The sequence below is a fragment of the Adiantum capillus-veneris genome, chromosome 16, assembly GCF_014529385.1.
Source record: "Adiantum capillus-veneris isolate H3 chromosome 16, ASM1452938v2, whole genome shotgun sequence".
Classification (NCBI taxonomy): domain Eukaryota; kingdom Viridiplantae; phylum Streptophyta; class Polypodiopsida; order Polypodiales; family Pteridaceae; genus Adiantum; species Adiantum capillus-veneris.
In genome coordinates this window covers 55,829,672-55,854,159 of record NC_140946.1, presented here as the reverse complement: position 1 = coordinate 55,854,159, position 24,488 = coordinate 55,829,672, and the positions used below count along the sequence as shown (strand labels likewise).

At 45.7% G+C, this 24,488-nt stretch overlaps 1 protein-coding gene across 2 annotated transcripts in view; it reads right to left on the bottom strand.

Moving 5' to 3' along the window:
- Positions 1 to 22,973, bottom strand: part of LOC147439077 (rhomboid-like protein 20) — an 85,156-nt gene extending 62,183 nt beyond the window's left edge. For both annotated transcript variants that reach the window (XR_015184549.1, XM_086485008.1), the window contains exons 1-6: positions 22,772 to 22,973; positions 6,371 to 6,471; positions 6,133 to 6,273; positions 5,983 to 6,049; positions 4,836 to 4,987; positions 4,650 to 4,751 (exon numbers count right to left, since the gene is read on the bottom strand). Coding sequence is in view for 1 of the 2 variants with exons in the window: in XM_086485008.1 (XP_086341134.1) it covers positions 4,650 to 4,751; positions 4,836 to 4,987; positions 5,983 to 6,049; positions 6,133 to 6,273; positions 6,371 to 6,471; positions 22,772 to 22,796 (588 nt within the window). In the remaining variant the exon portion in view is untranslated. The remainder of the gene's footprint in view (positions 1 to 4,649; positions 4,752 to 4,835; positions 4,988 to 5,982; positions 6,050 to 6,132; positions 6,274 to 6,370; positions 6,472 to 22,771) is intronic.
- Between the last annotated feature and the right edge of the window lie 1,515 nt (positions 22,974 to 24,488).

Here is a 24,488-nt window from a genome sequence, read left to right as displayed (position 1 = left end):
GCGGAATTCCACCCCAGAGAGTATTGGCCCCAAACCTTGGCGCCCCTTTCGGTATTTCTTTATATTACTGCCGATTCACAAGGTACAATAGCCGAGGAGCACCTGCTCTGCAATCTGCGCGCTAAAAAGTGCCAAAGAGGGCCCCCAAGGCTCATATTTAAAGGCCCAAAGCCTAAAAGCATCAAATATGAAAAGCTGACCCCAAAAAATCACTTTCCTAAAATTTCGGGATTTCCTTAAAAATCCGCCGCGAATTCCGGGATGTCCGTACAGGTGCCACATCATCATATTTTGATGTGCAAAGTCTTTTGAGTGTGTTCTACTTTAATTTTTAAGCCTTTATGTCACTTGGGGGCCCATCGGACGGAGTCCCCATAAGTTGGTAGGACTTCTTCTTCTGTTGCTTGTTCTTCTTAGGGTTTCTAGAATTAGGGTTTGCAGGTTTTAGGGTTAGGGTTTCCAAAATTAGGGTTTCAACAGTTAGGGTTTTTTGGCAAAAATTAGGGTTAGGGTTTCTGCTCTCGGGCAACCACATCATCTGTAAGTTGGCTCCATTCTTTACGCTTCAACACGTCAGCAGTTTGTTACATCTTCTTAAGGCATTCTTCGAAGGGGGTAGCTTCAACTTTATTAATTACTGGAGAGATTTTTTTATTGAGATTGCAATCATCTTCCAATAATGAGTCCCACAATTCTTCACAATCATCTTCCGATATTGTCGCTTCGTGACTTGCAATTGGCATATCATCATCCATCAAAGAATCAAAGAGAGCATAATCGTCTTCTGACTCAAAATCTACAACCATATCTTTATCTGGCAACTTGACAAAACATCTTGCTTGAAATCATCTTTGTCTTCATCAATTAGTTAAAAAGCTAATGAATCCAAAAATTGATCAATAATAATTTCTACATCTGCATCACGAATCATATCCATTTTATAAATGATAATCCACTGTATCATGATGTTTGACTTGTACACGTGACGCTTGAATCACTCGTTCCACATGATAAAGCCTGTGTAAAATCAGTTCAAGTCCATGTTTAAATAGATTGATGGTATGTCCTCGAAAGCTAATAGCTGGATCATACTGAAACAACCAATGCTAACCAAGAGTCATGTCATAGTGAGATAAAGGCATGACCTCGAAATCCAGTTGATCTCCATAATTTTGAATACCGAACTGCAACTATCAAACTATCTCATCACAAGTTAAAAACGACCCATCTGCTAACTCCATATCATATAACTGAGATGTCTTTTGAGTTGGCAAGCCAAGTTGTCGAAATATCTGAGTGTTAACGAAATTATTAGAGCAACTGTTGTCCACCAACAATGATGGAACGACCATTGAAAGTTCCAAGGAGGCTCAAAACATGCTTTGAGAGAGGCTCCAAAACCAAAGAATCACACTGAGCATGCTTCATAAAGATAGTCATATCCGCCAAGACACGAATTGTATCGAGCATAGATTTTCCTTTGTCCTTAGCAGAAGCAGGTTGTTCGGAATTCGATGATGTTTCTGCGTTGGGATTTCTTCTCACATTAAACAGATTAAGTTTCTTGAGACACTCGTACTATCTATGATCACCACCACAAATTGTTCATAATCCATGCTTCTTTGAAGTCAAAAGAAGAGCCTTGCTCAGTAGTGGAACACCGATCTCGAGGCATCCTTTACCACCATCAAGTAAAACATTTGAGGGAAATCTGCTTTGAGATTATTGATCTTGAGAGTAGGACCTTGAAGTTGAAGAAGACACCCTTGCTTGCTGCCTGAACTGAGACTGCTGCTACTGACTTCGGTTATAGCGTCCTCTACGATCACACTGTGAAAAGTGAGTGCTATTTGAAGACCCGTCATTCAGAAAAAAATCCTCATAGGACGCCGATTATTGCCAAGACGTTCCACATAGGCGATTGCAACATCCAAGGTGGTAAAGTTATACTCGTACTTCAAGGTTGGCTCAAGCCTGTCTATGAAACTATGTAGTTTGTCAGAGGAGCTCAGAGTCTCTAGCTACAGAGTTAGTTTTTGAAACTCTAAGATACACATGGCCAAGGAACCAGTTTGCCCCACGCGACGAAGAGAGGACAGGGCATGGAAATCCGCAATAGCAGGTTCAAGCGCCTTGCAAATAGCACATCGGAACTTTTTCCAAGAAGGTGCGTTTTTGCCATCAACAACCCATCATTGCCACCAAAGAAATGTTGTGTCTTTCACCAGAGAACTAGTAAGTGCAACCCTTTTACTCTCTACTAAATCTGCGTTTGACAAGTAGACCCCGTCCGATGGGGCCCAAGTGCCTAGAGCTAAATAAAATAAAGCAACACACACATATAAGACTTACATAAAACCTGTTGACGTGGCAACTGTACAGATGCCCGCGTTTTGTGTTGACTGCTATGTTGCACTGTATGGATTTTCGCAAATCACGTTGACAGCATGATGAAGTGGCAACACTGTACGGATTTTCAAATTTCAACGCTGCTAGCTTTTTGGAGTTCAGATGCTTTGAGGACTTGAAGCTTTTCATGTAAACTGCTCTTAGAGGCCAAGGGCCTTTAGATATGACCCATGGGCTCTCAATCTGGCAGTCTACCCGCAGGAGATGCTGAGCAAAACCATGGGAGTTGTACCTTATTGAAGCAATATAAAGAAATACCAAAAGGGGGGCCAACGTTTGGGGCCAATGCTCTCTTGGGGTGGAACTACGCCACTCCCCGTCTCATGTGTCGTGTATCGCTTTCAGTTCAGTTGTTATTTGAAGTGCTTAAAGTTATTCAATCTGTTCTTTTCATTGGCACGTGATGCCCGTCCCGTTACAGATTGAACTGTATACATAGCCTCCTTTATATAGGAGATGAAAAGACACATATCAAGAGGCATGTCTGTTGACGAAGAGACATGACTCTAAACTAAGAGTTACTTCCTTTGACCAATAGTTGTGACCAATAGTTGTAGAGACATCATCATTCGGTGTAAGGGTGCAGCCCTTCAATGAAGAGGTGTAACCATTGGCCTTTCGAGGACAAGGGTCTCCATTCTGGTCCATCTTTGTATCTGCAACAGGATTAAGTGCAAGAAGGTAACATACGGATGAAGTATATGTCACAATCGCAACATTATTAACTACTTCTACAGGCCAAAGCTGACCTATGAGACAAAATGATGTACAGGTGTCTCCTCACACACACACACACACACACACAAAGCGATAACAAGCTACCCTTGCCGCCATACCTCTGCACCATCGCACTCCTCTCCGGTGGCATGCACCTGCCATTCATGCTTTGCTCTACCATCCGACCTATCAATGGTTGCCCTCCGTGTCAAGATCATCGTGTGACAGATGTTCCAACGGCTCGACCCCCGCCCTCGTCCTTCGCCTTCTGCACCTATGATGCCTGCTGCGCTTTCTTTTGCTTTTTGATTTGTCTTTTCACGTGGTTGTGTTTGCTTGTTCTGTGTATTTTTGCATGTTAATAACTATTTTTTCTGTCTGTTGGGTGTCTTGCATGTTAGGTGTTGGGTGGTGGGTTTGGTGGTGGTCGGCTGGAGGACTTTGCAGCAGCTTTGTCCTCGTTGCTTGTTTATGCTTACGCAAGTTGAAGAGTGTCATAGCCCTGTTGATTATTGCCAAGGATGGCTTTAGGCTCTCTCCCACTGATTTTGGTGCAAAGTGGGTGTGCGGTGATGATGCCAATTGTGCTAGAGTGCACCTTTTGGCCTTGGAGATCTGGAACCTGATATTGGAGATTCTTTGGTGGAGTTTTCGGCCTCTTCGTCGCAAGTTTCGGGTGGCTAGTTTCTGCTTTAGCTCTCTACTACAGTTGTCCTTCCCTCATTTGCCCCTAGCCTTTGATGTATCACCCTTTTTTTGTAACTTCATATCACTGGTGGTTTTCCCACTATGGTTTCTTTGTTATTGCCCTATTTCAGGATTTTTTACTACCGGTTTCATTTATATTGTGATGCTTCCGAGCGTATGCAATGCCTATGGACCGGTAACTTGGTTACATGATACAAAAGGGCCAATCCCTCCTTTTTCTTTTGGGGAGAGAGAGAGAGAGAGAGAGAGAGAGAGAGAGAGAGAGAGAGAGAGAGAGAGAGAGAGAGAGATTATTACTGAAGGCCGAAGCAACATATTATTTGTGGGGGGGGGGGGAGAGAGAGAGAGAGAGAGAGAGAGAGTTTATTACTGAAGGCCGAAGCAACATATTAGTCTCACTATGCTTCTTTGCATGGATAGAAGCATCATTTAAGAGCACTTTCAAAGAAGACTGCACACAGGAGTTCGGTCATTTCTTTGCGCAGCTCTAAGCCAGTCAAGCAGCAGCCTATTCATTTTCTTTAAAGTACTCCATCATTCCCTATTTGTCAATATGCTGAAGTTAACGCTTGGTCGGAGAAAAGCTGATTACACGACTAGCATCTAGGACACATCACGACCTTTAACTTTGTGCTTAATCTAATTATTTGTGTTGCACTTCGCATTTAACTTATTAAACTCCCAACATTCACATTTTTCCTTCTGCACTAAACCTTGGCACATCAACAGCTCAAAGAACCAGCATTAATTTCATGCTGTAAAGGGACTTTCCAATATTAACTTCAGGTGAACAAATGTTAACAACAAAGGCTTACTTTGATCCGTCGAATACCGAGCAGGTTTATACGATAAGCAGCACCAGCCAATAAGCCACATATGCCAGGAATGAGGGATCTTTTCCACGCAGACAGTAGAAGCTGAAAAGCACCCCAGCAAGTCAGATGGCAACAAAATACAAATAACACGATTGAACATTAACTCGGAAGACAACTTAAAAGCACCTGTAGGCCAGCAAGATACACGAATGACTTGTCTGAGAATTGGGCTCCAAACAAACGAAACCGCGCTGATGTGGGGATATCGAAAAAGAACTGGACAAAAGATGCAAATACTAACCCATAGGGTCCCGAAGACAAGCCCAATGGAGATGGATCTGTATTGCAAAACGTAATGTTGCATAAAGCTCGGATAAACAATCCCCAAATAATAACGGTTTTTTCCCCCAGCTTCTAAAGTCAACTGGAGGCTCATTCTGTTAGCAAGCATAGAAACAAATACAGGAAACTGCAAACACGAGAGTATTTATGTACGGAACAGCACCACATTTGGTATCTGACAAAATCTGCTTTCCGGAAAGAGTAACAAAGGCCAAACTGTACTGTAGACTCTGAATGGACACGTGACTAGACAAAAGTCGGAACTTTTATGAAGTTTTGCATCCCCAAAAAGAAAGAATCATATTTAACCATAGAATCCAAGTCCGAATACGACCATATAATACCACAAGAATAATAATACCATAAAAGTATATGTAACAATCAGTTTCCTTCAGACTTGTTGATGCATTCAATGATAGGCTTTAAACTGAAAATCCCACTTCTCTAATGATCGCAATTTACCTTGCAATATGCAAAATTTTGGTTGTATACTTTTTTGGAATTTAAAATGCTTGCCTTTATCATCATAGCATTTGCAATTCCACTACGATCTTGGATAGAGACAGCAAGTTTCAAATGGGAATTTTACACCTAAGAATTTGATAGCTCTTGTCCAAGTGCTAATTTTGCATTAGTCAATGAGGTCAATTCTCATATCATCATGTTTTGGGAGTAGCCATAATAAAACAAATTTGAAAAGCTTCAGCTTGCACTTTTGTGCTTAATATGAGCTTCTGAAAGTATGAAATGGTAAGTACGAGTTCACAGTTGTCTAGTAAAACGTCTACAACACATATCAATGTTTAAAAACGCCTTGCACCTGATTCACAGGTCATTAATGGTTATATACCTTCCAAAAGTGGCACTAAGAAGAAACGAAGCTTACAAATAAGGTAATTTCTTGACGTATGTGCCAATTTCTTTAGAAAAGTTGGAAATAATTTCTTAAACTTAGTATCAAAGTAATGTAAAAACTGTTAAAAATGTATACCTTTTGATACCAGAACATACACCACATTGAGAATGGTGGCTACTACGGTAGAGAACAATAGAAACACCTGTAGGAATAAGAATCTAATTGTCACATCCTCGACTCTAAATATTTATACCACAGTGCGTACATGAAGCTTGATGTACATACTGAGTATTTGTTGGAGCCAATTTGTCTTTCAAAAACTCTGAAGAAGTATACAAGGTAAAGGCCAAATATAAGCTCGGGTGTGGAAGAGAAGATACACGATGATGTCAAAACCCGCCAATATTGGTGCTTCTTCACAAGCGCCTACATTCAGAAAAACCAAAAAATGATTGGAATAACTTTATCCGTTGGCATGTAGAAACGTGTTTCAGATGATGTCACATTCAATAGCAAGCCAAACCTGATAACAGAGGCTACAAGCCTTCGCCCCTCCTTGAGTGCCCACAATGACAGAGGCAACGCCACATGCTATTACAGCCACCTTGGACACAGGAGCATTGCCTACAGCAATAATGGTCTTGATCAACAAAAAATTGTCCTTGAAATAATTTACTTTCTAAAACTTACCATCTGCAACACTGTAAACCCGTATATAATAATTTGCAACATAGAAAGTAGGTGTACATGGTTGATATAATGTAAAATGCATTTGGAACCATTTCAGAAGTTTCAAAGAAGGCATGGTCCTGAAAACTTTCAAGGGACCCTGCACACTGAAAGAATTTTAAGATTCTTTTATACATATATTCAAAGTGATTCCCAGTGAGCCTACATAAATGCAATCAAACATGTGCAGACATAAGACTCCATCACTTTGAACATTAAACAGTCCAAAAGTGGCATCATACTGAACTAACCAGGATACCTTCATAGGTTAGAAAAAAATAAAGAAGAAAATAAAATATATTAACGTTGCTTAAAGGCCAAAATGGCCCATGAGACCTGACAATTAATGATGATATCTGTCATCATAAAGTGTTACTAAAGCATAATCCTAACTGAAACCCTAGCTAAAATAGAAAAGAGAAATGTCTTGAACACTCTAAAGCTGTGGGCTACAACTGGCAAGTCATAGGAGTAGTGTCCCGCTCCTTCATGGTTTTTTGGCAATTTTTGTATGGCTAGTACTACATTGCATGTAGGATGCATGGCCGGATGTCACAAACTGCTAACGTGTCAAGTCAGTGAAGAAAAGAGCCAACCTTCACATCATGGCCGAGGGGTCTAAACCCTAAGAACAAGCAAAAGAAGAAGAAGAAGTCCTACCAACTTACGGGACCCCGTCCGATGGGGCCCCACTAACATTAAAGGAATTAAAAAGCAAGACCCACACACACACACACCAAGAATTACGCAAAAACTGATGACGTGGCAGCTGTACGGATGCTCCGGATTTTCCGTTGACATGATGACGTGGCATTGTACGGATCTCCGCATTTTGCGCTGACTGCTGACGTGGCAATTGTACGGAATTCCGTGATTTACGCTGGCAGCTTTTCGGCATTGCTTTTGGACCAAAAGCTTTTGAGTTTGAAGGCTTTTCATGTAAACTGCTTTTGGGGCCTAGGGCCTTTAAATATGAGGCCATGGGCTTATTCTCTGGCATGCTTCCTGGAGAAGGTGCAGAGTCTGGAGTACCAACTTGTACTGTGTTGATGCAATATAAAGAAATACCGAAAGGGGCGCCAAGGTTTGGGACGAATACTCTCTGGGGTGTAATTTCACCACTCCGTGTTGCGTGTCGTCTCTCTCTTTCAGTTCAGCTGTTATTGAAGTGTTAAAAGTCTGTTCAGTCTGTTCTTTTCTATTTGCACGTGGTGCCCCTCTTGTGACACCAGACACTTCCATTTTGGTCCGGCCGGTCATTTTGGGTCCAGATTTAGGGTATCCCATTTTTATGGGGGTTTTAGGTTTTCATTGACATATGTATTTTTGGGTGACTGCCCTACCCCGATCTATTTCACTATACATGTGCGGAGGGTGGGGGTGGCTAGACATTCATTCATGGTTTTGAGTTGCATGGCTCTCTCTCTCTCTCTCTCTCTCTCTCTCTCTCTCTCTCTCTCTCTCTCTCTCTCTCTCTCTCTCTCTCTCTCTCTCTCTCTCTCTGCTCCCCCGCGACCTGCTCGCCTCCCCTCTGCCGCGCCCTGCTCCCCTTCCCTCTGCCGCGCCCTGCCCTCCAACGACCTGCTCGCCTCCCTTCTGCCGCGCCCTGCCCTCGCGCTCCCGCTCTCTCTACCCCCTGCGCTGCCACCTCCCATCGCGCTGCATTTGCAACCCCGCCCCCCCTCGCTCCGCCTGCAACCCCGCCATGCGCTGCTCCCCTGCTCCCCGCGTAAGGTATCCCCCCCCCCTCTTTCTACGCGTAGGATGTCTCCCCCCCTTTTTTACGCATAGGATGTCCCCCCCCCTTCTTCTACGCTAGGAAGTCATTTTTTTTTTTATTTTTTTTTTTCTCGGGATACGGTATCAGATTCACCATGTTGTATAAGCTTGCTCTCATAGGTCAATTTGGCCTTTTGAAGACGTTAATATATCATTTCATTTCATTTTATTTTATTTCTTTTTGATACCCCCCCTCCCTCTCTCTATCTCTTGTCTGCACTTTAATATATCATTTCATTTCATTTTATTTTATTTCTTTTTGATAACCCCCCCCCCCCCCCCCCCCCCCTTCTATCTCTCGTATGCACTCTATCGCTCCCCCTCCCTTGCCATACAGCCCCACACTCCCCCACTCGCCCAGCTACCGCGCCCACTGCTAGTGTGGGTGCACATGTACGCGCTTAGTGACTCCTTGGCGGACAGCGATCAAGCATGAGGAAGCTAAACGATAAAGCCGACCCCCTAGAGGATGCCATTCAAAAATGCAAAGAGGAAATGACGGAGATCATTACCAAGATGAACCGCAATCTCTTGGGCACAATAAACATGCTCGAAGGACGCATGCTGATCCAAGAGAGCAAGATAAGTACGCTGGAATACCGAGTAACGACTCAAGAGGAAGAGATTGCGTCGCTCAAGAAAGATCTCGCCGAAGCACGATCAAGAAACACACTGAAAGAGGGCGAACTGCAACCCTCAGTAATCGAAGAAATCAACACAATCAAGGAGCAAGTACGGGCCATCAAAGAGGGAGAAGAGCAACACAAAGAAATGACGACTTCTTGGGTGGATGTTCTTACCAAAACTCAACAAAAGGCGGATGAAGCCGAGAAATGGATCAAGGTGGCCAAGAAAGGAAAAGGCAAGGAGATAACGCACACGTCCACACCCACTATCATTAATCAGACACTAGAGGAGGAGCAAAGGAGACGGGTGCGCGCTTTACATGTGAGAATTTGGGGCCTTAAGGACAAAGGCAATGTGGACGAAGAAGTAAAGAACTCACAGCCTTGATGGGGGTTCATGAGCCGACGCACACAAGGGCATGGAGAGTGGGCAACATAAAGAAAAATGGAAGCAGTGGAGAAACCTCAAAAGAAAGAGCACTCATCCTCCGTTTTCCCTCCATGGAAGCGAAGAAGTCCTTCTTGAAGAAACGACCAACTCTTAAAGAGACTGGCATCTTTCTCGGGGATGATCTCACCCTCTCGCAGATCGCTCATATGCAGGAAGTAATGCCGGAGATTAGAGCGGCAAGGGGAAAAGGCAAGATTGCCTTTTACCGAGACGGAAAAGTGGTAATACTAGAGCGACGCTCCACATGACGGTGCGAGACTTACGGGACCACACTCAAAGTGGCTGCCTGGAAATGCAACGGATCTATGCGTCTTGATGTAGGTGCTTTTGAGGATAGCTTTACTGGAAGAGACATCATCTTTTACTCTAAGACACACCAGGCCCCTCGGCAATCCATGCCTCACATCAGTGGATACAGGTGGGAGACAGCTTACAGACAGGAGACACGCTCAGAACACAGAGGGCGGGGCTCGGGGGGCGTGGCAGTGTTATTTAGAGAGGATCTGCAGCCACTGATACATATAGCCCGCAGGGATGAGCAGGCTAGGTACATGTGGGTGAGATTGAAAGCAGAGACAGGTAGATATCTCTACCTAGCTATTTGCTACTTTCCCCCGAGTACATCAGTTTATGCATCACCTAGAGGACAGTCCCCTTTCTCTATTCTGGATGATGACATATGGGAGTTCTCTAGCAATAGTGACATTATCATCCTAGGGGATTTCAATGCTAGGACTACCCATCACCAAGCAGTGTTTTATGATACTTCAGAGGAGATGCTAAGAGAGCTAGATGCTGTGGAGACAGGCCTGTCCAGACTATCACACGATGTGGAATATACTGAGTATGGGCGACACCTGATAGACATGGGCACTGCACATGGATTGGCCATCTTGAATGGCCTACAGAGATTTCCTGCTGCGGGAGGTTTTACCTGCTTCCCACACAGGCATGGAGCCAGCACAATGGACTATGTCATGGCACAGCCAAATCTCATCTCTAGTATCCAGGATCTCACAGTTGGGCCCAGACCGGTTGGGGTAGCAGTAGATCATGCTCTGGTGTCGATGACCATCTCTTTCCAGTTCAGTGTAACACACAGGCCACGGGTAGCAACCCCTACTCGCTACACATTCACACGGGAGACGGATTCTGTATACATGGACGGGATCTACAAACGCCTATGCACTGAGGACCCGGGGCGCATAGTTACAGGGGACGGGGGGGACGGGCCCTAGGGCCGGGGGACGGCCGTAACCGGGCCGGTAACGGCTGGGAACGCCGAGGGACGAACGGAAAACGGGCCGGACGGGCGGGTCGCAGGGGGGCCGGACCGGGGACGGACGGACGGACGGACCGGACAGGGACGGCAGGGGTCGGCCGGGGTCGGATTCAAAAAAATGGCCGTTTTTGACCGTTTGCAACGGCTCTATGCAGCCCCAACTGCCATATTTTTTAAGCCTTGGCCCTTGGGAGGCTATAAAAGGCTCCCTTGGGCCTCTTAATACTCATAGTCTCAATGCTCAATGCTCATTCCATTTCCCTCAAGCTCAAGGCTCAAGCTCATTCCATTTCCCTCAAGCTCAAGGCTCAAGTTTGAACTTTGAAGCTCTCCTCTCCCTCTTCTACCCACCTTGAAGCTCTCCTTTACTCTCTCTTCACACAAGCTCTCCTCTAACCCTTCTATCTTCTAAGCTCTACTCTCTCGAGTCTCTCCACCATCATGTCATCTCAAGCCAACTCCACTTCTCAAGCCGCTTCTTCTCGAAGGAGGCCCGCCGTGCGAACGTGGTCATGGTGGGATGAAGTCGACTTTAGCTCGCGTGGCAAAGGTGGCGGTGCAAGACCATGGACGTGCAAGCTATGTCCATACAAGAGATCGGGTGGTTCAAACAAAGTGCGAGCCCATCTTCTTCATGAACCCGGTCACGAGGTGAAGTTTTGCCCTCATGTAGCTCCCGAGAAGAGGTTGGATCTTCTTGAGAAACTCACGGTGTATGAGGTTGCGGAAGCGGCCAAGAGGGGCCGTTTTGTTGCCGTTGATCCCTCCGCCACGGCGACACCGCGAGAGCAAAGGGAAGCCAACCTTGACGACATCTCTCGAACCTTCAAGAGCCATGGATCTACACCGTCCTCTTCCCTTCCGCATCGCCAAACCACTCTCAACGAAAATTGGAATCCTAAATTGAAGGAAGAGGTGGATAGGTCAGTTGCCCGATTCTTCTTCCACGACCACATTGCCTTCCATGCTTCGCAGTGAGTTTCCCTTGGCATATACACATTGCAATCTTCCATTTTGTATTCATAATGGGTTATAATTTCTCGACTCTCCATACTAACGCAACATGCTCTATTTTGTGTGGATAGGTCTCCATACTTTCGAACCATGGTTACGAAAATAGGGGAATATGGCTCCTCTTATGTGCCACCTTCATCGGAGAGGCTTCGCACCACCCTCCTTGACAAAGAGAAGCTTGCCGTGGAGCAAGCGGCCCAAGCAACAAAGGATTTGTGGGAGACCAATGGCGTCTCTCTTCTTGTAGATGGATGGAGCGACACCCGCAAGCGGTCCATCCACGGGGTGGTGGCCTACTCTCGGGGGGAGATGTACTTTGTGGAGTCACATGATGCATCTGATAGTGGCAAGGCCGCCGAGATGCTTGCTGCGGAGTGGACAAGCACCATAGAGATCACCGACCCGGAGAATGTCCTTTGTATGGTTGCAGATGGAGAGGCGTCAAATAGGGCAGCCGGAGCTATCATTGAGGGCATGTATCCCAGCATCCATGTCACATTTTGCATGGCGCATTGCCTCAATAACCTCCTCAAGGACATAGGGAACTTGTCATGGATTTCACCCACCATTGGTGACGCCTCTCGAATTGTCTCCTTTGTGCTCAACCATCAAAAAGTGCGCCATGAATTCTCAAAGAGGAGCCACTTGTCTTTGCTCAAATATTCAGAGACAAGATTTGCATTCAATTGGCTTATGCTAGGCCGCTTGTCTACATGTGGCGGAGCCTTAAGGGGCCTCTTTCTCAGTGATGAGTTCCAGGCCATGCCGGAGTCTACATCAGCAGCAGGATTGAAATGCCGAGAATGGGCCGACGACGCCGCTTGGTGGGAGGAGGTGAAGACTCTTGACGCCATGGTCAAGCCTATTCTACACCTACTTCGAGTGGTGGATGGCTTGCAGCCATGCATTGGCAAAGTCTACGAAGCCATGGATCGGATGATAGAGGCACTTGAGAAGCTTGTGCCTGACCCTGTTCACTATGCGGAGATTCATGGCTTGTGTGAGTCGAGGTGGAATGGATACTACTCTCCACTTCATGCGGCAGCTTATGTGCTTGACCCTGAGTTTCAAGGAAGGCGTCAAGAGACCGACAAGGAGGTGAGCAAAGGATGGCGGCTTGCATTGGAGCGCCTTGAGCCTAGCAGTGACATTAGGCGCAAGATTAGAGACGAGCTACTCAACTACAGGCAAAAGAAGGGCTCCTATGGATGTGTAGATGCACAGCTTGATCGCAACAAGATTGGCTCGGTTTTGTGGTGGGAGGACTATGGAGGAGATGGCCCACATTTGCAGCGCTTGGCTGTTCGTGTCCTTAGCCAAGCATGTACCACTAGTTACTTGGAGCAACTATGGAGTGTGTACAGCCACATTGCCTCTAAGAAGAGGAATCGCCTTGGGGTTCAGAGGGCCAATGATTTGGTGTTTGTGAGCGCTAACTTGCGCATGCTTGCCAAGAGCGTCACACACAAGGCAGATCCTTTCACTGAGTGGGAGATGGCACAAGAGAATCCATCTATGGCCGATACTCTTTTGGAGGAGCTAGAGGAGGATTTCGAGCCTCAATGCGAGCCTCCCGAGCCGGAGCCCTCATACGTTGCTGACGACCTCGACTACGACGACGATGTGGAGATTCAGCAGGCGAGCACTTCTTGAGTTTGATGATCATTGATCACTCGACTCTCGAGTCTAAACTCTTGAGTCTACGACTCTACCTACTACATAGCCCTTTGTACTTTTTGTTATCCTTGAGGCCTCAGGCTTGTCCTAAGTCCTTTAGGCTTTTTGACTCTTGAGCCCTTGTGGCATGCACTTCTCATTTTGTATCTATCGATCATCGATGTTTTATTAGCACATTTCAGCCTATATGACTCGTGTTCTTTGGTCTATTTAGTGTAAATTTATGGTCAAAGTGATGCTCTATGTGTGTGGCATGTGTGTAGGTCAAAAAATGCCAAAAAAACTCTCTTTTTTTTTTGCCGTTCCGACCCCCGTCCCTGTTTCCTGACTTTTGCCGTCCCGACCCCGTTCCCAACCCCGACCCGCCGTCCCATGTAACTATGCCGGGGCGACCTCTAGAGGAGCTAACTAATATACTGACACAGACATTACATGAGGCAGCGGTAGAGGTATACCCACACACCCAGCTTGAGCAGAGCCGCCGATCAGTGAGCATGCCTCAGAACAGCTGGTACGATGAGGAGTGCCGCCAGACTAGAGCCAGACTTCAGAGGGAGGTGCTTTTGGGGGACGTCACTCACAAACAGTCACAGATTGACTTCCGACGCCTGGTGCGGCGGAAGAAGAGGGCTTTTTTGGCTCGACTCGAACAGGACCTATATCAGCTATTCTTGAGTCAGGACTCGAGTGAGGCATGGCGGCTCTTTCATGAGCAGTCCCTCCCCCTTGCTATTTCCTCCACAGAGACCTGGGATCAATACACATCATCTTTGTACACAGTACCTGGACAGCCGCCCCTCCCCAACCCCCCCGACCCATGCCCCCACACATGTGCTTTTTTCACCGCTGAGATGGTGAAGAAAGCCATTGACAGGATGAGGACTGGGAGAGCATATGATCATGATGGCTTAGTCGTCGCTGAGCATTTTATGCATACCAAAGACCTACTAGCAGAGCTTCTAGCAGTTATGTTTAACCATGCCATGTGTGAGGGCTTACCGGACACTTGGAGCCTATCTACGATCGTACCTATCTTCAAGTCAGGAGACCCCATGGAGCCTGGGAATTATCGCACTATTATGATTGGGTACACACTGGCACGGTTGTATGCGTCCATTCTTGAGCAACAGCTGAATAGATGGGCAGAGAAGGAAGGAATGCGTGCAACTGGGCAGGCAGGGTTCAGGAGAGGCTTCTCTACTCTTGACCATATCTTGACACTCAGGGCCATCATCGAGGAAGGCAGATCTCATGGGAGACGGATCTATTGTAGCTTTGTGGACTTCCGCAAAGCTTTTGACACAGTACCCAAAGCTAGATTGATGCGCAGATTACAGGAAATGGGAGTACCCACAGAGCTCATTTGCGGGATCATGGCATTGTACAGATCAGTAGTAGGGCATGTACGCACCCCGGAGGGACTTTCTACACCGGTTCACTCCACTATTGGGGTGAAGCAAGGCTGCCCGCTCTCTCCTACTCTTTTCGGTATGTATGTGGATGAGGTTTCTGACTACATTGACAGCGATGGGGATAAAGGTGCACAGTTGGCAGGGACATGGATTCCACTTTTTGTTATATGCTGATGATATTGTGTTGATCTCCGAATCCCCAGAGGGAATGCAACGTCAATTGGATGCTTTGCATACGTTTGCCCACGAAAGTGGTTTGTCTGTCAACCTTGGTAAAACCAAGGTTATGGTGTTTAATACCACCCCACAGTGGATCAGGAGGTCAGCACCTACATTCACATACGGCCAAGAGACTGTGGAGTACACAGACGCTTACACTTACCTTGAGTGGTTTTTAGCGGACCCACATTCTCACTCAGAAGAGCAGCAGAGACCAGACTGACTATAGCCCACGCAGCATTGGGTAGATTGGAGAGGATGTGTTCGCAGGTTCAGTTTCAAGAGCCCCGGACAAAGCTCTGGCTCTTTGACACCTTCGTGGCTTCAGCATTGCTCTATGGGGCTGAGATATGGGGACCTTCATTGGATCACCACGGGAGGCCGGGTCGCACAGACGGATGGGGGAAACCTCTTGTCTCTATGATCTCGCGGCTCATTAGAGCCAAGGCATCAGTACCACGGGCCATTATCCGAGCAGCCCCCCACTAGTGGTGGAGGCGCTCACCAGATCAGTCTCCTTCATGAACCGCACATGGGAACTTCCCAGAGACAGATATGCTCACATAGCACTTGAGTCCTCTCGACAGTTAGCCATACAAGGAGATACAACATGCTGGTATGGGGAGATGACATCATGGTTTCAGGCACATGGGTTCAGCATAGACAGGCTGCCACCATTCCAGTACTCATTGGATGCACCATCTCTCATTCTTACACAGTCGGAGATCACCAAGCTCATCCGCCAAGACCTGACCCAGCTAGACACCAGGAGGACATGGATACAACCAGCACAAGAATTGGGCACAAAGATGGCTGTCTACAGAGACCACCTTCTCCAGCTCACGGAAGATGGTTTTGTGACGAGACCAAGATACATGGATACCCACTTGTCTCATGGGATACGATGTGCTATTGGCCAGTTACGCACATCATCTCATCGGCTGCGGATTGAAACTGGGAGATACAGCGGAGTACCGGCAGAGGCCAGGACATGCCCCTTGTGTGACATGGAACCTGAGACAGAGCTGCATTATACATGCCGCTGCCTCGTCTACTACGAGATACGAGGCCGCTTCCATTGCTTGTTCAGAGAGGGTTTTGGACCACTCTCAAGAGTAATGGGATACGAAGATCAGAGATGCCTGGGTTTGTTCTTGCTCGAGCTGCACAGACACAGAGAGAGCCTGCTGAATGGTGAGGCTAGCCAGTCTCAAAGACGGATCACAGACTTCTTCAGAGCAGACACTCCCACAGCAGAGCTCCCCCTCGTCTCACACCAGAGGCACGTTGTCGGGGGATATGTGTTCGCTACGTGAGCCGGGCAGGCGCCGGGCCTCTGGCTGTGGGAGGTGTGAAAGAGAGAGAACAAGAACAACTGATGCTACTGACAACCACCGCAATCATCAATTAATTGATTATTAACTTGAGTACAACTTAGTCCTTAGCCAAGGCGGGCTGTTAACAGCGCCGTCACTTGGATCATCTGTTAACGAGGAGTTTAGGCTCCCGCGTTACAGTATTAACCGGGCCGTTAACGACACTAGACTTATCAGAATGTTAATTCAATCTTTAACGGATAACGGTGATGGTATTTTTCCTTTGTCGTTTTATCTGCTTCAAGTCCCATTAAATTCTGCAAGCTTCAATTCAGTTTACTGCCTCATTCGTCAAGCCTCAATTATTATCGATTATCCTTCTCTTTATGTTCTGCACTTTAATTCCCTCCTTTAATTCCCTCCTGCTCTTCAATTGCTATCCGAACTTTATCCCTTGCTTCTCCGAGTGCCTTCCTTAGCCTGCTCTTATGGTTCTTCCATTGCTTCCCTTCCTTAATTTGCCCCTTGGTTCGATGGAGTTCCAGAGAGAAAGCTTTTGCTTCTTGCCTCTTGCTTAGCTGCGATGGCAATCAAGAAAGTTTGCTTCGATGGAGAGATCAACCCTCGCTTTGCTTTCACCTCTTGGATCGATGGAGAACACCACGGAGAAAAGCTCCTTGCCTTGCTTCGATGGCGTTCAAGGAGAAGTTCTTGCCCTCGCTCTCCTCTTATCTTGCTTTCTCCCCCCCTTCTCGTTTTGCTTTTGCTTCTCTTTAGCTCGAGAACGAACGAGAGAGAGAGAGCTTCGAGATCTTGGTTGGCTTCCAAATGAGAGAGAGAGAGCTTCGAGATCTTGGTTGGCTTCCGGATGAGAGAGAGAGAGAGAGCTTTCCTCTTTGTTGTTTGTTTTTCTTCTAATCTTCGCTCATACTGCCCTAAAATAGGCCCCCCTCCCAATTTTTGCCTCGGCCCATCAGTCACGGCGCCGTGACTGACGTGGCGCGGGACAGGGTTTGATGATGTGGCAGCTCACGTTTCCGGGTAGCTCCAAAAGCACCGCAAGTGGCACCGAAAGGGGTCGCCTTGCTGTTCTGGACATTTTACGTTTCATCCTGCGTTGTCAGAGCAGTCTATGAGCCGGCGCGAGGCCATCTTCCCTGCACAGTCTCTCCCTGCTCGCTGCTCGACGCCATGGCTTTCCTTTTTTTTTTTTTTTTTTTTGGCTTCACACCACCTTAAAATTTAGGGTGGCCATTCACGTGGGCCCTTGGGCGGCCTTTGGCTTTGTTTAATTGGGCGGGCGGCCCTTAATCCTCATAGTGGGCGGCCGAGGAATTGCAAGGTCATCACAATTAGCATACATGCTAGCCAAGGCAATGCCAAGCATTGGGCGGCCACATTTAGCATACATGCCATTCGAGCAATGCCAAGCAGTACAAATTTCTTCAGCAGTCCTTGACTAACAATATCATCGTGAATTCTACTGCCCACTCTAGTGTGTTGAATGGCACCGTGGCTTCCAAGATGCAAGTGTATGTGTCCGTCAAAGCTAGGCATTTGATAAAATACTCCCACATATCAAAACCCGAATAAAGCTCAATAATTCCCGGATAGCATTCCGATCGAGCGAACCGAACTAGTACAGAGCCGGCCCCCGGTGAATCTTTAACGGCTAATATCTTGATGACCGAGACTCCGATCACTGATCTGAAAGGACCGACGGGATCCAGAAATTGAGCACTTCAGGCCCGTGCATTCATTTCAATTATGCCACCTCAGCTGCACTTGCCCAGTCCGGTACGGATCTGCAATCGACTTAAACTTCAAACTGCCATAACTTCTTCACCGTAGCTCCAATCGACGAGCCGTAAAGACAGACCGGTAGAGCACTTCAAGCACTGCAGTTCTAGATCATAAACTCACATATGTGCTCACTTCAGGCATACTCCTTTTTGGCATCATTAAGGCATCAATTGGCCCTTTAAAGCCGCATCTGGCATACATTAATCATTAGACTTGGCCAGTTAACAAGCCCTCATCACTGACCATTAATCAAGTAGGCTTCAAAGAAGCTTAGCTTGCATTTCTTTGCTCTTTTTCTCTACATGGCAGCGGAGCTGCACGACAACGTTGATCGACTGAGCGATTGAACTGGGGAAATCTAGGTGCCCACGACTACGAAGGACTACACAGCATCGACGGAGGCTACGACAAAAGATTCGGAGCACGCTGGCAGGCATGCACAACGCCCGGTCAGACTACTAACCATGGAGGAAATTGATGAGATTCGCCAACGACCGATGCTAGATCTTTTGTGATTCAGCTATCCCAACAAGCCGCCCATTTTTGCTTAGTTTTTTGCTTAGATCACATCAACCAATCTAAGATCCCATAGTATATATCTCTGTTTTGTACTGTTGTTAGGTTATTTTGTTACTCTGACTTTGTATCAGATCCACCACCTTGTAACTTTCTGGTCTCATAGGTCACTATGGCCTTTTGAAGACGTTAATATAACATTTCATTTCATTTCATTTCTCTCTCTCTCTCTCTCAACAGCAATTCAGCGCCTTGTGCATCCAGCTCAGCCAGCCCATCGCGCTGTAACTCTATTGCGCGTTGCAGATAGCCTGCATTTGTGCGCAAGTCAACGGCAGGCAGCCACGCCACATAATCAAAAACTTACCTTAATGTTTTGATTTTGATGTTACGGCAGCAATAGCAACAACGTAAGGTTCGCTTAATAGGGCAGGTTTGGGCAAGGCAGCATGCAGTTTCATCAAGTCCAAGTCCTCTCTCTCTCTCTCTCTCTCTCTCTCTCTCTCTCTCTCTCTCTCTCTCTCTCTCTCTCTCATCCTCATCCTCTAGCGCCTCCTCTTCTTGCTGGCTTTATAAGAGCACCCTCTCCCCCTCTTCACAGGTTGGCAGTGCACCTAGCCCCCCTAAAGTGAGCGTGCTCTATGCACCAGAGCTCTCCATTGAAGCTTGAGAATCAGCCCTTCAGGTGTATGTGGGGTCCTAGAGCTGCCATCACCTAGAACAAGGTTTCTCTTTATCATAGGCGCTATGGGGGAAGATTCATCACGAAAAAGAGAAAAAACCTCTCTCACACCTAGCTGCTGCAAATTCTCTGTTTTCAGCCCCTAATCACCTCTTTAGGGTGAATTTCAGCACAGTACTCATAGAATCTCATTCTTACCTACCTACACTATGCGTACACAAAGTTTGGTGCGATTCCATTGCGAAAAAAGTCTCTATTGCGGCATTGGAACGTGCTCAAGTAACATTTTCAGATTATGTGCAGAAAATTACAGCAAGCATGTTTGCGTGTTTCTCCCTTGTTTTAATTGCAGGAATGATTATGCATGAAGAGACACAGTTAGCGGAAGGTAGACTCTCATTTTTGAGAGCTTCCGAGGAGTTTTGTGAAAGATAGACTTCCGTTTACAAGAGCTTCCCAAAATCTCACAGTAGAGGGAAAATCCTCTCACTAGTCAGAGAGTAGTTTTCTCACTCTCTCAGTCAGAAGCAGAAAAGGAAGAAAGAAAGAATAGAGGACGGGCTTCTTCCCCGTTCCTGTGCTTGTAAAGATTCTCCCTTAGTAATAAACATATTCTCTTTATGGGGGGTGGAGGGGGGGGACTAGCCCATCTTCTGGTCCCCAATGATGTTTCAAGCTTTTCTCTCTCTTCCAAATTCTCTCAAGTATATAAATTGCATTTAACAGTTAGTTTCCGCTTCCGTATTTTTCTGACAGTCGGAACTATCAGAAGAAGATGAGGACGAACTGAACACACCCTCGAAGCATACACGCTTCTTATGCTTTCGTGCATTTGCAACCGAAATAACCAAGGTAGTCTGCTCCCTTGCTACATCTCCTCGAACGCTTCGTGGCCCCAGAAGCTGGTTGACTCGTCTTTCGACAATGTCGTCGAGTTCATCTTCGGTGAACATCCGTGGAACACGAGGTTTCTTCAGAGCTGACTTTAACAGTGAGTCGATGGCCGCATGCCATCGGAAATGCATCTCATCAATCGCTTGCCGGGTCAAAAATTCCGCATACTTGGGATCCTTCGAATATTGGAGCATCTGCTTCGCGCAAGCATCAACTTGTTGTTGACACTGCATCTCCATTCATTCGTACTCCGTAGGCCAGGATGGCCCGTACTCTTTGTCTACTGTTCCATTAGAATTTTCCATGCTTTCACCTGATCCAAAATTGTAGAGTGAGTTCGTCTGATTCTTGCAGAATTCGTTGCATGAATCCATGTGTGTCGCGGTAAAAGGGATCTGATTTTCCCGGTACAAGGAAAAAACCACTGTAACAGACTTGGGCACCCGAAGTCGGAAATCTGGCACGACACACGAGAGAATCACTTAAAAACACTTTACAACTTAATCACAATTCATTTGAGTCGACATGGCCCGACGTAGTTTCGTGCCCAGAGGTATTGGCCCCAAAGTCTCGCACCCATTTCGGTATTTATTTTTATATTAATGCTTGAGCAAAATTACAAGGCTCAAGGGTCCTCTCTACTCCGTTGCTTGTCAACAAAACTGAGAAAGAGAGTGGCCCTGGGTTCATATTTAAAGGCCCATGGCCTCTCTAAAGCAGTACATCAAAAGCTTTTCAAACTCGAAAGCTAATAGCCCAAAAGCTGCCAGCGGAAAATGGAGAAAATTTGTATGTTGTGCCACGTCAGCACCCACCAGCGCATTTCGCGGAAATCTGCACGTCCTGCCACGCCAGCATGTCAGCGCGTTTTCTGGGCGTCCGTACAGCTATCCACATCATCTGGGACTGCCACATCATCAGTTTGTGACGGGGTGGGAGGGGGGGTGCTATTAAAATAAAGATCTCAAGGGCACAGCCTCAAGATTAATTGTACAAAGCAAGCAAGGGACCTAGATCACTAAGGTGCCGGTTGAGGAAAAGCCATTGCCTGAAGGTGAGAGGTTGTCTGGTAATGGAAAGGGCAACATGGAGTGGTTGAAGCAAGGAGCTGGAGAAGCTAAGCAACCATCGGAGCAGCACGAACCTACAACTAATTAGTCTGATGTAAAAAGGTATGGCAACAAGAGACAGGCTGTCAACGGCCCTGAAGGAGGGGGCACCTGCTGAAGGCCAAAGTGTTGTTGTTGATGCCATATGACCAACCTGGTGACAGCGTAAGCACCGATCAATTTAGTCTATTACATATAGCAAAATTGGTGACAATGCAAGCACTAATCAGGTCGGCTAGTCCCTGCAAAGCCAATTGTCCTGCTCGAACTCGAAGGTATTCTAGATACCTAGGGGAGTCCAAGAACATAGATTTGGACACGCATAGTGTTCGAGTAATAATCAGAAGTGACAATACCCCACCATTGTGCAAAGTCCTCTTGCCAATAGACAAAGCTCGCACGGAAGGAAAGTGACTGGAAAGCGAGGAATAGTCTGATGGCACTCGAACTCCTACACTGAAAGGGCCCGATGATGGGGGTGAGTACCACCAAGGGAGCCTGAAACTATAGAGGAACATTGTAGCAAGGACTCTATCACCAGACACATATACATATATCGATATAAATACAAACACATACACAATTACGGATATACATATATGTATATGTATACACATATACATATATCTATATAAATACAAACACATACACACTTACGAATACAAATACATATGCATATACATACCCCCCCCCACCCCACAACACACACATATATACATAATACATATATACTAAGATAGGTGAACCATGAAAAAGCCCGCCCAAGAGGAAGTTCCTATCTGAAATAAAAGCAAGAATGACTAGAGAAAATCTTGGATGGTGGAGCATGGAGGGGGATGAATATTGGATGGTGGAGCATGGAGGGGGATCTCCTATCATCCTCCCAGGCTGCATCCACCTTGGTGTGATATTCAATTCTAAGCCACATTTGCCTTACAAGGAAAGACAGACCGACGACGGCCCCCAAAATCAATCACATCATTCAATCCTCTTCAAGAGACAGAAGGAGTCACAGTGTGTTGTGTTGGTCTATTTCCAAGCTCCCAAAGACTGGACTACAAGACAAATAAGGAACTTTTCCCTATGCGTTAAGGGGCTTCCCATCCTCGTTACATATGGTCAGCCACACTATGCTGAGAAATGGTTTTTGCACATAGGCAATGGTACTAAAGCATATTCGTATTGCATCCTTCCCATGTCCCTAGGCCAAAGTTCTATATGCATAAATGAAAATTGCTCTATCAGTTGCAAAGGATGCCCAAACAGACACGACCATCCCTCTTCACAATTTAGAAGCAATAAATTCTGCAAGCGGCCATTCGTGTACGAGAGCCCTCTCGTATCCAGCTTGGATTCTTTCAACCAAAAAAGAATAGTAGAGAGCAGACAATGCAATCTGGGAAACAAAGACTTACTGAATCCGGACGGTCCAGAGTTCATGGCGAGAAGTGACAATCTCCGGTAGCGCGTTAGAGATTTCTGAACTACTCTCTGTGTTCTATGTGTTGTGGGAGATGGATCTCGCGCCGTGCGCACGCTCCCGGATATATTTGATTTTTTATTTTACAGTGATCGGTGTAGCGACCTCTCTCGGTCGAGATAACCTGCTTCTATGTCAATTAAAGGTTTGCCTTGATTGCTTCGCTCTAGTAATGGGATGCTTGTGCCCATGGGTAAAAACAAATGCACCAGGAAAAAAAAAATCCATTAAAACTTTCTTTAAAAATGTGAAGCTCCAAACCGAAAATGGTTCTAAGTAAACTTGCTTCCTTTACTCTAATGCCACTGCAATTGGTCTTCTTTGACAAGTCATAAGTAGTGTCACATAGGAACAGGGACATACACCTTATACAATAGTGCAAGAAAAGCATATTTTTCTCTACATACATCACATTGATTCATGTCTCAATCATGTGCATGCATGTTTCAAGTGCATATTTTCATTTACATACCAAACAAAGATGTCACGTTCAACTATACGATGTTTATTGTCTTATGTGTATACTACTATACAGTATAGTCAACTATACCATGAAATAATAAAACCAAAAACAATGAACAAAGTACTATTTTACTCTATCACTATGGATCCAATCACATTAGCATCATTAATTAATGAGTTTTGATGGCACTCTTTGTAATACGGACCAAATTCATATATAAAAATCACATCATAACATCTAAACTACTTTAGTTAAGCTATTGGCACATTACCTCTAGTTAACATGACAAGATTACAGCCCGGACTCTGCCTAAGAGATATGATAAACCCTTTTAAAAAAGGATTATTTGTAAGCAAAGAAAACGCATTATGTGTGCGTCCTACGTCATACAACGCTACAAAGGTGTGTAAGAGAATACAAAGAGCATGAAAATTTCAAGTATGCTTCCACTACCCCTTCTAAACCTTCTTTCAAAGCATGACATCATATATCTTCCCTAGGACCAATGATTCCAAAAAGCGTCATAACAAACATGGTAATTTCTTAGTTGGCACTAAATGACATAGAATTTCATGCATCAACAGCAGTATACATGGTAAGATTCCTTTCTCAAAGAGAGGATCATTTCCAAACTTGCGTATGAAAAATTAAACAAATTCTTTGCTTATGATATCTCTACATGGAAGGCTCTGTGCCTTGAATTGTTGAGTGCATTTGCACCCTTGCACTATCTAGGTGTTAGAATCTCCCACAGAAAACCTCAAAATGGCTCTCTATTTTATGGCTAATGTGATTCTTGCTAGCTTTGATGGGTTTGAATCCCACACTCAGATTCTCTTGTTAATGGGTAATTCAAATAGGCAAGTTGAGCAAGGAATCACAAACCAAAAAAAACAACAAATATCACACAAAAATGGCACAAAAAGTGAGAGGTACACTTATAAGAAGGATGGAGGAGGTAATCACATGCATGTATCATACTCCCATGTCAAAGCAGTGATGCGAACGATGGGCCTATTTCAAGTGAAGCCCTATATTTTCAATAGAACACTTTAAGTTTGGATAATGCAATGGATATAGCAACATTCAAAATGCATTTATATATGTAAAGGTATCATCAAGATTTCAATCAAGCATGAATGCAAAAAAATAGTTTTGATGTGGTTTGGACTTGGATTATCTATTGAAA